A 19110-nucleotide genomic window follows, 5' to 3' on the forward strand; every position below is an offset into this window, starting at 1 on the left:
TTTTATTCTACATTTGTCTTCGGCCTCATTATTTTGTTTAATAATTACTCATTTAAGTAACTGTTTCAGTATTACACCAATATTCTATATTTTGAACAATCTCCAGCTGCTTAACAGACCTATCTAACTTCATCTGAATATACCAAGTGTAGCTTTGACTATTCATCAGTTAGTGATAGTTTTTAGCAAATAGACTTATGTTTTCTCGCCTGCATTAAGATACGAATGTTAAAGTGATGATGTTAAATGAAATTACAATCAAAACGACTGAAAACAGTTATGTATTCAGACATTTACAGCACAAAACCTTTATCTCTTTTTTTTTCACAACATTTTACATTCATCCCAGGTAAATAGTGTTCATTCAGTTTTTAAATACTTGTTTTTTTTCTTAAGACGTACAAAGTTTGCTTAGAGGAAAAACTACAGAATATACTAACATGGTGAGTTAGTGGACTTCATTTAACATAATTATTTCTGATTATAAAATGTACAAAAAATACAAGGTGAATAAGGATAGTTTTGATCATTTTAAACACAAAATACACCATGGAATGCTCACAGCTAATAAACACTATAGAAAACATTTCAAACTAAAGCTATGCAATGTTTACATTAAGGATTGTAGGAAGTTAATCACACTTTGTAAGAAGATTTTAATTTGCGAGCTGTGGCAACATGTTTAGTGCACATGTATTTATTTCACAGATATTCAAAAGTGCAATGATTTCTTGAAGATTTATAGACTGATACTTTTGTTGCAACCATTTCCAAGTGAAATGCTATAGTGAGATTGTGAAATAATGTAATAACAAAAAATAAAGCATTGTCATGAAAGGAGCCCTCAATGTTCCTTATGAAAGTGTGAAATCTTGCATAACAGAGCACTTTGGGCAACAGTTGTTTCTGAAACTGTATCTCAAGCCTTAGTAAATGTGCAATAACTTCACTCACAAAGTGAAAGAGAACCCTCCAGTCCAAAAGTACATTATACTGAAGATGGCAGATTTCCTGATACTGTTTTAAGCATAACAAACAACAACAAACACAAGCTTATTCACCTGGAAATCAATGAGTATTATAGGAAAGATGTCTGAACAAACTGAAATTACTGCAAACTCTTTGAACAAGTTTGTCAAGTTCCTAGAATCATTCAACAATCTTATCTACCTTTGGTCTACTTAAATATGTTCTTGGAAGTTGACCTTCAAATACACTGGAGGATCTGCAGAAGTTTTTTAGATATGTGATGCAAGATTGATTCCATCCCTTTTTGTTTAGCAGAAGCTTGTTACAATGGATTTTGTGGTGTTGAGCATTTGTGCTCATGGCCACATGAAGTAGTAATATTTACACAGTCAGAATGAGACCAGGTACATCACTCTTAACAAGTGTGATTAACCCTTCATAGACAATTCCAAATTAGAATACAAAAGGGAATGAAGTAAGAATTCAAGATCATCCAGCACCAAATATGAAACAAAAATTTAAAAAACTTACTAAATGGTCGACATTGCATTATACTCAATGTATATCATATTTGCAATTTAGTCTTTTTATAACATTTTCACACAACAGATGATTAATTAAATATAAATTATACAGAAAATCATTCTGGAAAAAAATGTTCAAAATTTATATTATTTTTGTTTTTGTAAAACCATCAGATACCAAATTAAAATATACAGAAAATATTTTGTTAACTATAATTTTTTTACCTTGGTATGACATCTTCAAAGTACTATAATATAAAAGATTTTTCCATTTTTAAATTTCTGCACACATTGCACACAAGAGGTTTTAATTCTAAATCAAATGTAAGTCATTACACAAGTGTACATTTACAAGGGTTAAATTTCAGAGATAAAAATGTATTTTCTAGTTTATCATTTGCTTTGAAAATTTATAAGGACCCTCATAGAAACTTTGAAAAAATGAACAATGTTTTGCCAACAAAATGTATAAAACATATATACAAAATTAGTTTGTTACAAAAATATAAACTTAAAAATAATAAATACAAGTTTTGGTGTTGTATATAATGCTTTAGTTATTACAAAATGAATACAGAATGGAAATTATTTTGTTTCTGATAAAAAACATTATTAATTTAAGTAATATAATGGGTAAACATCCCCTCAAAAGGTACCCAGTAAGAGAATACTTCATTTGATCTCGACAAATATCGACTTGTCAGGTCCCAGAATTTCTCACATACAGATCATTTTAGCTACATACAGTATGAACATAAATATTTAAGACACACAATATTTTCCTTGAACAGCTTTTGCTGCCATATGGATATTTTAAAGATAACAGGCATAAATATATTATTCAAGTTTATAGTAGGATACATGAAAGGAAGTAAGTACAGAAGTCAATGTCTATCTTGTTAAGTAGATTTCAGAAATATGAAACCTAAATTAGTTAATAGTTAAAATTACATCTACAATAGCAGTACATGCATAATTATGGCTTGTGAACATGTCAGCCATGTCATAGACTAAAAAACACCAACAAATTATTTTATGTGGTTGGTTTTTCTAAAACATAGATCTGTTAAACATTGCTTACTTTTAGGTAAGTTGTAATTTACTAAAAATCTTTGCTTACATGTTACAACAAACACAAAGAAATTACTTAATGGAAATATCTTTACCAGCTTGCACTTACTGAAATACTAATATTTTTATATGTATAAAAACTGTGTAAGAATATTCTTATATTACTAATGAAGTTTAAGTAAATAAAACTCACAAGTAAGAAAAAATGGTGAACAACAATTAGAACTGCCTTGAAATTTCTGAAAGTTATTAATATTCTTCTGTACTTTGATAAAGAATGTTCTATCATCCAGAAACATTCTAAAAAGAACATAATATAACTGAATGAACATTTTATCAAAAATACAGAATTATATCTATATGATAGAGAAGCATTACTGAAAACATGAAATAAGACTGAAGAAATCCTTCCATAATAATTTTTTTTGTTTTTTCTGACAGAGCTGACTACAACAGATGTGGCTTTCATCTACACAACTAACTACACAAAACCTTATTTTTTAAAAAATATGCAAGTACAAATTTAAATAGAATCTAGATTCTACTACTTATTAACTATTATAATTTTCAGGTATGAGCTCAAGAGAAAAATCAGATAAAGGCAAGTATTCTATTTCAGCAAGAGCAAGTCAAGCAGAAAACATGGTATTCCTGCTTTGGCATGATAACCCCACCACTAGGAAACATGCTGATCCTAATAGGAATTACATTTAGATAAGGAATAAGCTACTACTACACAAAAAAACTTGTCTGGCTAGATGTGCCAGATGAAAACCACATGCAAGCGTCATGAAAAACGTGGTGCCGAGCGATCATTGGTTGGTACCTTTTTCAGTGCTGTTCCCTGTCGAATCTGATTCATTAAGGACTCTCGGCACGTGTTTAGATCAATAGATCCACGTTTTGACAACCAGTAGTGAACTCTAGCTGCAGCTTCTGTCTGGGATGGGTGACCAGCACCAAAACTTCTAGTTGACTCTCTTTTTTGCATATCAGTGCCAGCTCTAATAACACGACAGAGTGAATGGTCTTCAGTATTTTCATGATGAACTAGTCCCTGCAAGGAACCTTTTCTTTCACCTTTTCCCTGGAGAACTAAGTCAGACATCACAGCATGATGAGGTTGAGTTACCTCTACAGTTTTGTGCTGAACGTGTGCCTGCAATGAGCTTTGTCTCCTACTTTTGTGTTCTTTAAATACGTTAGATCTCACAACATGTAGAGGTGAAAGGTTATCAGTTAAGACATGTCCTTGAACTGAACCCTGTTTCTCACTTTTCTGTAGATGTATTATCTCAGATCTCACATCATGGGCTGTTGAAAGGTTATCTATCAAGACATGTTCTTGAATTGAATCTTGTTTTTCACTTTTTTGTTGTTGAATCTTCTCAGATCTTGCAGCATGTAGAGGCAAATCAGTTTCTAAACCCTTAGAATGAACCTGTCCCTGACTAGAACCTCTTTTATCACTTTTTTGCTTTTGTGCTAATTTGGCATTTAAGGCCTCTATGAAGTCTTGTTTTAAGGGATTTTCACTTTCACTGGCAGGTTCATTGGATGAATGTTGTTGAGGCAATACATCAAACTGAAAGACATCATGATCAATAGATGTAAAACTGTTGTCAGAAGATAAACTATGACGGGAATTAATTTGCTTGTTAGCAAGAGCAACACTAAAATTTTGAACTAATGTCTCTTTTTGGGCTAGGGTGATACCATGCTTGTCAGAAGATTCTGTATGGTCAGTAGAATCCAAACTGTGGGAAGAAGTGTGAAAAACCACATCTTTGGAAGAGCTTAAATTATGACTTTTTGTCTCAGAAGTATTATTTTTACAAACACTTGTTTTTGATAAAACAGTATTTTCTGCAGAATTTTTTCTGTGCAATGGGGAATCACTAACTTTTTGTTGTTCCAAAGCAAATGTTAGCTCCTCTAGGTGAGCATCTGATGTCTTTCCGTAAGAATTACCAAAATCAGTTTTTGACTGGGGTTCTTTAAAAACTTGCTGTTGCTGGGACAACTTAGCATTCAATGTCTGTATAAGTCGAGCACGAGAAGTGTTGAAGTCTTCTTCTGGTGAAGTCACACCTTCAGTCATCCCAGATATTTTGATAAAACTTGATTTGGTCACTTTTTCCTTACTAAATATTTGCTGTCTTATTGACTTTGGTGATGAAATTGGTGAACTAAAGGAAAAAGATTTACCAGTTCCAAGAGAACTTTTCCTGTGAGTTGGTGTGGACAAAGTAGATGATCGGCGAACAGGAGGAGGAGGTTTGCTACTTGTCTTACAACTTGAACGTCTCAGGCTAGAAGTGTGACTACTGCACTCTGCTGATAGCCCTGGAGGTAAAGAAAAGGACAACCATAGAAAAATAATAAAAAACATAAATAAACAGAATTATTAATACCTTGTGAAACTTCTCTTTTAGTTTTTATTCACACACAAACACAAATGAACAGAGCTTGTCTAAAAAGGTTAAGTGTCCTCTTGTGTTAGTAATCACATATGGAAGGGTAGTACACCAGCATTAAGCATTAATAATAAAGAATGGGTAACTAAGCAGTTTTTTGTGTGGGTCATAAAATTCTCAAAAACTATTAGCTAACCTTTATATTAAAATTGTGCATGACTTACTAAAGGTATAAAACTAAGGTTTTTATTGACTTTTTCAACAGGGTGTGGTCTATATGACTTGTTTAAAGTCTTTGTAGATTTAATACTTCTAACTTTCAATATAGTGTGTACATCTTCATAACATTTGGTAGTATTTGGTAGTAAGTCTTTAACATACAAAAAATCAATTTTTTAGTGAAGTATTTCTAATAAAATAAAATAAAGACTTGCCCATAAATATATTGAGTATTTGTTTTGAATAATCTGTGTGCAAAGTGATTTTCCTGTTAAAATTAAAAACACTTTTTCTTAAATATTTCAAACTTCCCTTCTGTAATCCCTAAGACTCCCCTAAATACATTTCAAACTGTTTTTCCAGTAAAACTTGATAGTTTATATGTTATTTTTTCTAACCTAACTCAAAAAAAATCTAAACTACTCTTTTCTTCTTTCTATAAAGTTTGTGTTAAGGTGTTTCTTACTGTTATCAACATAGCATTCCTACACATATAGCAAAATCATTGGCAAGGTCTTTACTAGAACATCATTTTATCTCAGAAACAATGTATTTAAGTGCTACTAGTACTGGGAATAACATGGCATACTCATGCTTTCATATGCTTTACTCTGGAATAGTAACTGATAATTGGTTGTATGACAATTAATCAAAATGCAAACTATTAATTTGCATGACTTTACTCTTGTACAATAAATAGGCTAATCTATTGTTGTATTATTGTTTTATAGCCATTTTCCACCCCATTTCCTATACTGTAAACCATATAGAACAGATATGAATGAGCATTCAGCATGTTACACATACTAAGGCTTATGTGGCTGAGAATAACAAGATCACTACCAAGGAGCATTACGTTGAATTTTGACTACAGGTGCATTGCATTTGAGAGACTATGAAAGGCAAAAATATTTGTTTTAATGTAAATTTAAATCCATGAAGTGTTTTTTTGCATATGCATGGATGGTACTCAATTGGGAGCATAACCACTGGAACACCTGAGAAGCAAGAGATCACTCCATCAGCAGAACTTTGTAGGGATGAGAAAGCCATTCTGCAACAATATTGTAATAAGCAATAAGTTGTTGAGATTGGGCCCTAAAAAGGAGATTAAGTGTTCTAAAACAAAAAAATGAGCTCAAGTATTCCCTTGAATGTTAACATAATAGACTACAGTTGAAATATTGGAATGAATCATGAAAAGGTGTCCCCTGCACCACACAAAAGAAATGGTCAATGCCTGATAAATAGCTCGGAGCTCTAAAAGACTGATTTGTAGAGTCAAGTTGATCATAGATTAACAACTTGCAATCTCATGAAAACTCAAATATGCCCTTCTGTCAATAATGCATCTGTAAAGAGATGAAGACTGAGACAAGGAGAAAGAACACCACCTACAGTGTGTCTCTATCAATGCACCAGACAAAGTTGACTTGTAGAATAAAAGCAAAAAAAATGGACGAGTTTGAATACTCATAATACATTACCCAATGAAAACAATGAATGAATGCAAAACCCCAAGGAAAAATGGATTCCATGGAAGCCTAAGCTCCAAAAAGAGAGAGAACCTTGCATGTAAGGAAAGAGAGAAATCTGTATTCCTGATATGCAAAGGAGAAGGTTAAGCCCTGATGAGGGAGGTGACCTCCACACCAAACGAATAAGATATTGAGAAGGGACAATATATGACTTTCCAATTCGATAAGCCATTTTGGTTTAACAGATTGAGATTTAGCAATACCCTGTCTTCTTGGGGATAACAAACAGATGAAAATAAATGACTAGAGAAGGAATAAACACTTGTTCAATAGCATCTTTCTGGAAGAAATTCAAATTGCCTTAGATGCTAACAACAAAGTTGATCCCAATGAGGGAAAGAAATATGGGTTGCAAATAATGGGGAAAAAAATAAAGAATCAGATCATTTGTTAACAACTGAAGAAGCCAACAACTTGCAGCAAAATTATGTCACAAATGAGCATCTTGGAACAACCATACTGTTCCACACTGAACTGGAACCTAAGGGGTAAATACTTACAATAATGATGTCTTAAAAAACAACAATGGAGCATCTTACAGCTATGAGCCAAAACACAGTAAGCAGTACAGGGAGAGGAAATGAAGCTGGAGGTCAAAAACAAACAGGAAGGAATTGAGGAAGATGGGAACAAGAGAATAAGCAGAGGAACATAAGTTTGCTGCCTCACATGTCTACAGAATCAGGGACATTTCTAAAATTAGATTAGCAAAGAAATGCAGCCAAACAAAGGTTATGCAGACAATATGCAGGTAAATGTTAACGACAAAGCTAATGAAGACAAATGGACCAATGTAGAGAAAAGAGAAGAACCCACATTCATCACAAAAATACTCAGAGAAATATGAGAAAGCTTTAGAGAAGAGATGAATGGATGAAAGATGTTAAAATGTTGTTAGGGTAAGACAAAGATGAGAAAGCTGTGCAAGAGAAAAATGAAGGGTAACAGAAGGATCCAAGCCCCATGCCTGAATCTGTAACTCTAATATCTGAGAATCAAAAAAAAGGAAACTCAGACTTAATGTAAGCTAAGGCATGCATGTCTGCCAGACATGGGAGGAATGAGGCATACTGGCACCTGAATTAAGTTAAATCAAGAATTGGTTAACATAGATATCTAAAAAAAGAGAGAGAAAAACAATTATTGGATGTTGGTCCTGAATGTAGAAGAATCATTGTAAATGGGAAAGTAACAAGTGTGAGATACACTGAGAAAGAATGAGAGATGTATAGAATTAGATTGAGAATTAGCCATGAAAGCAAAATATATAAAAAGGCTGTCCAAGTCTTTGTCCTCAGCAACAAATTCTCCAGAATAAGGTAGATTTAACAATGTTTCAGGAGGTGCTATAGGTTGCATATAATACCCCACCACCTGATGCATTGAGACTGGAATCCCATTTGACAAAAGTGTGGAGCATGAAACCATTGTAGTGTTAAGACTGACAGGATCATTTGTGAAAAGATCCATACCAGAAGCAGTAGTTGTACTTTAAACCAGAAGTTTATAGTGTGGAAATAAAACAAACAAACCTGTCACAAGAAAGTTAAAAGATATAGCAAAAAATGCAATGTAAAAAAACAAAACAAAATTGCAAAACTGCACTTGTGAATGCCAAACTGAGAAGTAATGAGTGTGCTCTACAATACATAGGGGACCAGCTATGCTAGAAGGATGTGTTGCACACCTATTGGTGGAAGGTTGTCATGTGCTCATTTGAAATTGTCTATGCAGTTATATCATGTTAAGGTAGGTGGGAGATTCAAGGATAGTGGTGAGCAAAAATTTACTTATATAGAGAACAACACAAATCGATGAAAGCTATTATGTGAGAAGGGGTAAAGTATCATATCAGAACTTCAAATCTGCTTGTCAGGTTGCAAAGTAACAGGTTTCAGTACAACAGAACTGTGTGAATTAATTGCAACTTCTCTTAAGAAGACTGACTAAATGGAATCTGAAAAGCATATTTTAATGCAAGTACAAGAATATTTAACATATTAGTTCCTTGCATCTTTATCACACTTAAAATTTTACTCTCTTTATCCAGGAAGAAAACAGAACTAGTTTGGCTGGCAACCATTTTAAGCAAGTATAAAACTGCACACAAGTTGGACATTAAGCAATACGTATGCAATTTTCTTTCAATGAGAGAAAAACAAATGGAAATTTTTTATTGTTAATTATCTCAAGCTTTAATAAATAATTAAATTTAGTGTTATAATTTTGTCAGAATCGAAGCATGAGACTGAAAATTTACCTAGGGAGAACAGGTGATGCCTGGACTGTTTATATGCATGGCTTTAATACTGTTAACATTACACAGGTTCTTGAATGTAATAATATTCTTAAACTGAAAATGTTTCCAACAGGTACTTCTACTCAGATAATAGCTTTACTCATTTAATGCTGCATCTAGCCTTGATATTCCCACCTACCTCCATCTGTTTAACGCTGTAAAACTCAATATTCACTTTAAAATTAAACATTAAAGAAGCACTAGTAGTGAGAAGGAAGGGTGGTAAGTGTGCAAGTAGATATCCATCAGAAATACAATTTCAGTTAAGGGAAACTATAACTTTTGACATGACACCTTACTTCCACACATGAAACAGCTACAACCCCACATTAACCTTGTTGATGGACTTGAGCAAAATTCATTTAGATAAGCACCCATCATAAAGCATCTGAAGAATGGCCATATAGTGTGACATCTCTCTGTGGAGAAGCACGTCCATGAAAGACTTCACCAAATCTAAACCAAGTATATTCTTCACCCATTGTGAAAATATATATTGCTAAATTCTGCAAAAAAAGGTGCACATCCACAAGCAATAAGACATGCCAAATAGTGTAGAATAGCTAGGGTGCATTAGACTGCAACTGTTGGGTCAATTCCAGTGCAATACAAGGCAGTATTGGGTATTTGTTTGGTGGTTTGTGGTAGGATGACAGCTCCAGCTGTTTTCCCTTTAAGCTTATGAAGTAGCATGGAAAAGCACCTTTTATTCAAACCATCCAAGCAGGACGTGTGCAAATACAGTACATAACTAAAACCTGACCACCTGGGAAATGACATGTAAGCAATGATAGAGAAATTGAAATCATACACTCACAAAATTTGAATAAGTCTTCATGCTACTGTACCAAATTGAGAAGTGAAGGTTAAATTCTACAGTACGTAAAAAGTTAGCTGTGCCAGTGGAAGATTGTTATGTAAAAGTTATTACGTGAGTGGAGGTAAAGTATCATATCAGAATTAGAAGTATAATATTTGTGTCTCAATCCCCTTATAGTACCAATAAACGTTGGGCAAATTGTCTCCAACTTGCTCTAGCTATCTCTTTATATGTGTAAATAGACAGCAAATTAGTGATTCCACATTCACAACAGGAACAGATACACAATTATTAGATTCTGAAGAAAAGAAGTCCTATTTTTCACTTCAAAAATGATGTGGAAATTTAATAAAAAATATAATGGAAATTATTATCTACATTTTTATTAAAACAAAAAAGGTTTATACATCTAAGTGAAAATTCTAACCACTATAGGAAAGTTTATGATAAGCAAAAGCTGAAAAAATTTACCTGAGTATTTAATATTTAAATCCAGAAAAGGGAGGACAAAAAAAATGTCTTGCTGCTCTTTCACTGTGACCTTAATATGTGAATATAGAATATTAAAATATTCTACAATAGTCATTATTCATGTATTAAGTTTAGATAATTACTTTTATTTAATTGAACAAGACACTCTGTTTGCATAAAAAACAAGATTTCTTCTAACAAACAAAAATGACCTGTAATTCTAAGCCTTTCTCAGAAGTTCTATTCTCAGTGAAAAATAAAATCACACCTTACCAACAAACAAACTATATCAGTATGGCATTAATTACCTATCATCTCTTATATTATAAAGCTGTCTAGTTAAAAATAAGAGTATGTGAAAACAGTGGTTAGTACTGATGAAACTTTGTAGAAAGGATGGCAACTGCCTGTTGTAGAGACACAAGTGTAAAGGATGATGTTTTAAAAGTCTTCAGACCTGAAGACGGAAAACTTTCAAAACATCATTCTCTACACTCATGTCTCCACAACAGACAGTTGCTGTCCATTCTACAAAGTTTTATCATTAATACTCTGCCGAAACAATCTATCAAAGAAGTGGTTAGTACTATTTCAGACAATCTTTCATCTGAAATAACGGAAAAGCAACAAAATCTTTCCCCTTTCTACTACTTTAACAAAATTCTTATTTTACATCATGTTACTAAGAAAATGTCACCCAGCATATTTTCCATTATTACAACACTTTCTCTTTAAGTAAATTACCTTACATAGGAAAATAATTTTAAACAAACTGCTAAACACCTTTAAATCTTGGAGAGCCTTCAGATGTTTTGCTGTCAACAAAAGACGACATGACGTTGGTGGTATCACTCTGTCTACGATAATGTCCTGTGCTAGTGGGTGGTCTATGCTGTTCCTTCAACTCGTTGAAACTACGGGCTATCATTGCAGCAAGTTCCTTCTGTAATACAGTTAACATGATATTTTTTCCTAATCTTATAGTGAAAGAATCAAACATATTTTCTTGTTTTTCATTTCAATACAAAAAGTTATATCATTACATGTTCTCATCATAGCAATAAGCTAATATTTTTTGTACTATAATTCCAGGAACTAATTGAATGCAAGATGTTGCATAAATTATACACATAAAAGTATTATAGATGTTTAAAAGCAACATTAATACTTACAAAAGAAGGTTGAGAAAGGAATGATTAATCCAACAATTCACATAATTTACAAATTTTATTAAGTAAAACAAAACAATACAGCCTAGAGTTACTTTAAAATGTTTATCAGAATATTGTATATAATTATTCAGAATCATTCATACATGACACAAAAAGATCCACTATGAGAATATCATTTTTGCAGCTGTGGTTCTTAGAATAGCTAGATCATATCACTTTCAACACAGGTATCAGACCATTTGTTGTAATGGGTGATTAAAGTACATTATGATCCTTGTTTTTTATGTGAAGAAAAATTGTAAGATTTTTTAAATAAATACCTTTTATAAAGTTTTTAATCTATTATTGAAATACACAATTCAAGTATAAATAGCTTAAATAATTTTTATATGGTATTATGAAAACATTCCTAAAATCACCAAAGAGCTCCTCAAAATGCAGTTGTAGGGACTCTTAAAAGTTTCAGTCCAATATTAAATACTGCATTGAAGTCTTAAAGTATTTCACAAAACAGGATACACAACTTGATTCAATCACATATTGATTTACTGAGGTTTGCAAAAATCATTAACAACAGTAAGAATCACATAATTAATACCTGAAATTGAAAAGAAATAACCAAATACCTTCTTTGGGCCATCTGAAGATCTAGCTGTAGCCAAGGATGCAAGTTCACTGGTGTTGACATAAGTTGGTGGTGATGAAGCTACAATACCATATTAAAGAAAACATTTTAGTGTTACCACAGATAGAACAAACCTTCTCCAAGACAATGCTTCATAGTTATAATAAAGTCAATTACTTTATTCTCAATTTCATATTCTCCTGCAAAAAGCTAAACTACTCCAAGACAACACTAAAGGGTTATAAGAAAGTTAACCACCCTATTCAAATTTATTTTTTATTTTACCATGCACACAAATATACTACTCCAAGAAGAAATCACAGTATTATTAGAAAGTCAATTATTTTATTCTAAATTTAGTTTTTCAATACAGATAACATTATAATATAATTATGAAGTTAATCACTCTATTCACACTTAAGTTTTACCACACATAAAATTAAAATACTCCAAGAAAAAAACTGCATTTATTATAAAATCAATTATTAAATTCTAATGGTTATAATTTGAAAACTAATCATCAAAGAGATCTAATGAACTAATAATATGAAGAGATAAGCAAACTACTGTCAAAAACAAAGATCACCCTGAGATACAGACTACAAAACTTGCATAGCTTAAACTGCATAAAATTAGCACCACACATATTGGGTTAATTCTGAATGGTTGATGCTGCCAATCCCCAATAAAACATGTTATTTATTCCTACACATCAAGGAAAGTGTGTTTTGAATGATACAATCTTTGTGCAAGATAGTACTTCACCCCACATCACTTGGACATTCAAGATTTTGTTGTGTCATTGTTTTCAAGATGTGAAAAATTAGCAGGCATTTCATACACGAATGACAACATTCTAATTTTTGCAATAGGGCTACCTCAAGTCATTGGTATATTGTGATGCACTAGCTACCTCAATCAAACCCAAGAGTTGGCAGATATGGTAATTCAGACACTACTGTTCAGCTATTAGAATATCATTATGCAAATCTCATGCTCATTATCTCCAGGAGAGGACTTTCCCTGAACTACATTTTCAGATCTTGACATCCCCTTAGTCATGGTTTTATTCTGTCTACTGTAAGCTCTTTGTCTGAAATGAAAAGACTTTTTGCCAAATTCAGTCTGTAATACACAGATGTGCAAGCAAAAAGTAGGGAAGAAACTCCAACTTAATTTGCTTAATACCTGAACACAGTGCCAAAATTAGGTCTTAATAATTTAGTTTAATCTTTGGTATTCTAAGACGATCTTAGCATCATCATTTAAGTTTACTATACCCCAATAATAAAATATTCCAGAAAATATGTATACAAAACATGAAATAAAACTTGGCTAAGAATCAATGAGACTAACAAAAATGTATCTCTTACAAATGAAAATACCTTTATCATATAAAACAAATGCACATGTAGCACACAATGTAACAAAAGTTTTACTTTTTCTTGTTCCTGAGCAGAAAGTGTTATTTCCCAATTGCTTATGCCTAAGGTAAATGGAAAAGACCTATTTTTCTCTTCAAACTTTGCTTTTAAGACCTGGGTAATGAAATTTTCAAATTTACCCATTTTCCAGAACATTCCAGGTAGATTCAGTGCTGAGTAGCTAATAGAGAATTTTCTGAAACTTGCAAGAATTTTCTAGAATGTTGTAGAACTTACGAGAATTTTCAAGAACTTTCCATAGTAATATATAGTGGCTCACCACTCACCACTTCAGTTTAGTTCTAGCTGCCTAAGTGAACACACAGACCTACCTGATTTTATCAGAAATAGCATCAAGAAGCTACAAGCATTCTCCAGACACATTCACTCATCAAGATGGGCTCTGCTTTTGCCACAATGTATCTGGTCTGTGCAAGGCAATTGGAATTGCCTATAACCCAAATGAGTGGTGACTGTTCATTAATAGCTCATCCAAAAGCCTCAAAGCTGTGCTGTTCCATCATGGGAACAAATATCCATCTCTTCCCCTGGCTCATTCGGTGCACCTTGAAGAGGTATACAACAGTGTCAAAACCTTGCTAGAAGCCTTAAAGTATGATTAGTATGATTGGGAGACTTCAAAATGGTGGCATTTCTGATGGGTCTCCAAGGAAGCTTTACCAAGTTTCCCTGTTATCTTTGCCTTTGGGACAGCAGGGACACTGCAGTGCACTACAACAGAAAACACTGGCCACAATGGACTGAGTTCTCTGTGAGGAAGCACAATTTCAAGTGTTAACTACTGTTCTGGATCTCCAGAAGGTGTTGTTTCCACCATTGCACATAAAATTGGGTCTTATGAAACAATTTGTCACAGCTCTTGATAAGTAGTCTGCAGCCTTCAAATACCTTTGAGACTTCTTCTCTAAGCTGACTGAGGCAATGGTCCAAGCTGGTGTCTTCATTGGACCACAAATAAAGAAGATCCTGGAGTGCACAGAATTCCCCAAGTAGGAAAAAAAAAAACCTTGGGGCACCTTTGTCACAGTGGTTCGGGGCTTCTTAGGCAATCACAAGGCCAATAATTATGAGGCTCTGGTGAAGAACTAAGGCAAAATGGGCTGCAGATGTCCCTGAAAGTCCATATCCTTGATGCTCATCTTGATAAATTCAAGAAGAACATAGGAGCATATTCAGAGAAGCAAGGTGAGCGCTTCCACCAAGATATACAGGACTTTGAATGTCTCTACCAAGGAGCATATAATGAAAACATGATGGGAGACTATATTTGGGTGCTGATACTCGAAAGTGATTTACATTACAGTCGCAAATCTCGAAAAACCACTCACTTTTAAACATTTATGTATAACTTTAGTATAAATACATGTAAATCTTGATTCATAAGTTGCTATATTCAGACCTTATGTAAATTAAAATGTGCAAATTTGCCTGTTTTTACATGGAAAATAGGTTAATTTCTAAATTTCATTATCCAGGTCACAAAAACAAAGTTTGAAGGGAATAATGGCCATTTTCTGTACTTTTACAACATAAGCAATTAAGAAATAACACAACTATCCAGAGACAAAATTTGTGTTACATAGTGTTATAGAGGGCAAGATACTTCTCATTGTACATGATTTACCAAAGAATAATAAAAATACTTTTGTCCATTATATTTGCTCAGCAGCTACAATCTTAACAATGCACATCTTAAAGTTTTTCAGTGTCCCTGTCATTAGGATCTCACAGTTCAGCATGTAGAATAGCACATGCATAAACAGTTTAAGGCATTTTGAAATATTTATTCTGTTACATATTTCTTCTACAGCTATAGACTGACCTATATGGCACTGTTCAAACCATATAATTCATTGTCTTTTTCAAATCTCTAACAGTTTGTACTTAGATCTGAAGAAGGATGAGAGTCTGAAACATCACCTGGTATTTTCTATTTTATCTACTCTTGGAAATCAACAATGTAAAGTACATGAAAAGTTGATAACTCTGACATCAAATTCACAATACCATGTGAATGATACTTTTTACAAGGTCAGTGTGTGCATACTTTGACTCCCACTGCAGTACATAAACTGCACACTATAGATGTTTAATTCCAACTGAATTGATGAAATAAAAATATTCCAAGGATATTATATGGTAGCATTAAAACATCAAACAACATAGTTAATTCAGAGTTAAAATTCACTCTGTACAGAAACTACAAGTTAGAGATAAAACAATAAACTATATGCTAGTTTAAAATGAGTTCAAATGAGTTTTCCACAGACTTTGAATTAATTAAACAAAACACTAGCCAAGCATCTAGTTCTAGATGAGATAAAATTAACCACAGTTTTCAAAAAATAAAAAAACATTTTACGTTTAGCTTCAAATGAACTGATATAAAGGACACCCTGCAATTCTTATGTTGAAGATAAAACATTTAATGTACCGTTGCTTAGGAAAGAAAACTCATGGTTGCTTAATTTAAAGTTAAAAGCTGAGTTGTATCTCTAAATCCAAATGAGTTCAAATAAACACTGCAAGTTCAGAAGACAATAATAAAATAAAAAAAGCCTTACCTCTTGTATCATGTTCCACCCCTGCACAGACTCCTGGTGATGTTGACATTGAAGTACATTTATTTTTCACTGACAGTGATTTCTCAGGAATGGATGGTGTCTTATCTGTGAAGGATTTCCCCCTGTATAGATCAGCAATATCATCCTGATAATTAAGTGTTACAGTAGTTGTTTTCTTTTGTTTAAAATATTACTATATAGGTCTAAAACATGCATACTGATAGTAATGTTTCACTGTTATGTAGGGAAAAAATAATAAAAGTTGACTTATCTCATGATGCTATTATGAATGTGAGCTATTTTTTAATGGGCTATTTGCATTTTTCATTGAAAATATTTTTTTGACTTACTGAATAACAAAATCACAAGTTATAAGTATAATATTATTATCAATATATGTGGCCACAAGTTTAGTAATGCCAATATGAATGCACAGTAAAATAACTAAAACATTAACCATATGGTACCTCAATACTAACATGGTGTTAAGTACAATTAATACAGTTATCATCCACTAGTGACTTTTCATTACAAGAAAGAGTGGAATGTCCAGCTTGGTGTGTATCTTGTTGACTTGACATGTGTAGGGATAGGATGGAAGACAAGAGGTATGCCAGAGTTTAAAACTGGAGCTGGGAGAAGAAAACCAAAATATATTCTGACAAAGGAACAACCAACTACAATTACTAAGAGTCAAAGTATAGAAACACGTGTTCATCCAGAATATGTTGGGATTATGTTGTGTACTGACTCTCAAACATAACTGGTCCCCATATAGACCCACATCAATACTGGTACTCATTCAGGGGAGGAGACACTAGAATCTGTCCCACCACCATCAACGAAATGCTCAAGTAGGTTGTAACAAGGCTAACGGGAAACAAAAGTTTGTGCATATAGAGGGCAGCAGAGGTTGAGAAAAGTTACTTATAAGTGGAAAAAATATTTTGAATGAGAAATTTTTTTGCACAATCTCTGTATTTTTTTTTCACTTTTACTAAAATTTTGTTTCTAAAAATAAGGAACATCAATGGATTTAAGGACTTATAAACTTATTAGCATTGTTCAAAAGCTCTTTCAGTCAATAAATAACCGTGTTTCTCTGATAATAAGACCTACCCATAAAATAAGACATAGTGTGATTTTTGGGGATAGTTTTAATATAAGCCCTACCCTTAAAATAAGCCCTAGTAAAGAGTGGCAGGAAGAGGAAAGAAATAAAAAAAAATTAATTTATTAATTAGTTTAATAGTTAGTTAATTAGTTTGTTTAAGTATTAATCAGTTAGTTTAATAGTTTAATAATAGTTTATTTTAAATGGTTAGTTTAATAGTTTTACTTTGTAACTTCATTTTTTTAATATATCAAAATAAGACATCCCCCGAAAATAAGCCCTAGTGTCATATTTTGGAGTGAAAATTAATATAAGCCCTGTCTTATTTTCGGAGAAACACGGTAAATGAAATGAGAATTGACATTTACATTTTGTTGAGATTTGGAATTTTTTTGAAAAATAGCAGTTACAGAATTGTATTATGCCCATCTTTAGAGCATTTCTATCATTATAACATGGTGTGCTACCTTTAAAACATAAAACATGGTAACATTAATACCATGACCATAAAGTATACCAAAATTAATATGCTTATAATACACCAGCTGAACATTCAAGTAATTCTAACTATGCAGAAAAATAAATATCTACATGATGAAAATACAGTAATCACATAGCAAGCTTACATTAACTTAGTAAACTAACAGTATCATTACACTGTTGTGATGAATATACTTACCTTTTAGGAACAGGTGGTTTAGGTGATTGTGGTAGCTGCTCAGTATACACCTCATTTTCAGCTGGTAGGTGAGTCAAACCACTATTTGAAGTGGAAACTGAAGTAACTGTGCTGTCAATGGCAGAACTAAAAAACTGTTCCTGTCCTAATGGTTTAAATGTGTGGACTGTAAGGGTAGGCCTAACACGTCCTGCTCTCTCATAAGCTAATAATAAACATAGAGAATTATTTCTTAAATAAATATTCAGTTCAATTTCACAGAATCAACTTCCACAATTAGGAACTGATTTTCCTTTGCCAATACAAAAGTTCCAAAGTTTGATTATATTAATTTTTACCTGATGATATAGTATGTGGTCTGTGACTTTTCATTAGAGGAAGAGTGGAATGTCCAACTTGGTGTGTATCTTGTTGACTTGGCCAAGTAGCAGTTACAGAAGTGTAAGGTGATGGGGGTGTACTAGAGGTGCTAGAGGAGCTACTGCTGATATCTGTGAACCCACAAACCTGGAAAAGATTACAATGTTCTGTAGAATTATTAATTAATAGTAAACTATTCACTCTGTTAGACAAGTTTAGTTTAACTCTATGATTAGTTAGGCTTTTCATCTCTTAGTGGGTCTTTACAGAATCCTTTTCACAAATATTCACACAATTTGAGAAGTTAAAAAAAAGTCCACAAAATATTTCTAAATTAGATAAAAATATCCTACACGATGCTAAGAAGATCAGAAAATTATTATTACTATATAAAAATTTAGCAATTTCTAAAATGAAACCTAAATAACAAATAAAAACATTAAAATTAAGCATATTTTTCAATTTTAATAGATTTTAACACATATACATCCCTTGTACATAAAAAAAAGTTCAGCCTGGAATTAATCTTACAGAAATAATAATATCTAGATAAAATATCTTAAATGAAATATTAAGAATAAAAAATAGCAACTAAAAACTAATATTTTAGAATTAAAATAAATTTCAAACAGATACTTACTTCTGAAAAAGGAAACACCCTTCCTTAAAAGTTATGGAACATATCAGAATTTGGGAGCACCTTATTTGCTACATTAACTTGGCCATTGAATTCAAAACTTCCATATTGTCTTTTCATGATAGCTACGTCTCTATTACATACTCAAAGGGACAATTGCCATCAGACCAAAATTTGACAGATCTC

The 19110-nt window shown here is 32.6% G+C and overlaps 1 protein-coding gene across 4 annotated transcripts in view; it reads right to left on the minus strand.

The window, feature by feature from the left end:
* Nucleotides 1-294: 294 nt before the first annotated feature.
* The window catches only part of mim (missing-in-metastasis), a 105913-nt gene continuing 87097 nt past the window's right edge, over nucleotides 295-19110 (minus strand). For all 4 annotated transcript variants that reach the window (XM_076514889.1, XM_076514887.1, XM_076514888.1 and 1 more), the window contains 6 exons: nucleotides 18266-18434; nucleotides 17928-18132; nucleotides 16135-16256; nucleotides 12127-12206; nucleotides 11112-11271; nucleotides 295-4910 (listed from right to left, as the gene is read on the minus strand). In XM_076514889.1, coding sequence (XP_076371004.1) covers nucleotides 3352-4910; nucleotides 11112-11271; nucleotides 12127-12206; nucleotides 16135-16256; nucleotides 17928-18132; nucleotides 18266-18434 — 2295 coding nt within the window. In that variant the 3' untranslated portion in view covers nucleotides 295-3351. The remainder of the gene's footprint in view (nucleotides 4911-11111; nucleotides 11272-12126; nucleotides 12207-16134; nucleotides 16257-17927; nucleotides 18133-18265; nucleotides 18435-19110) is intronic.

This window comes from Tachypleus tridentatus, chromosome 7 (assembly GCF_004210375.1).
Source record: "Tachypleus tridentatus isolate NWPU-2018 chromosome 7, ASM421037v1, whole genome shotgun sequence".
Classification (NCBI taxonomy): domain Eukaryota; kingdom Metazoa; phylum Arthropoda; class Merostomata; order Xiphosura; family Limulidae; genus Tachypleus; species Tachypleus tridentatus.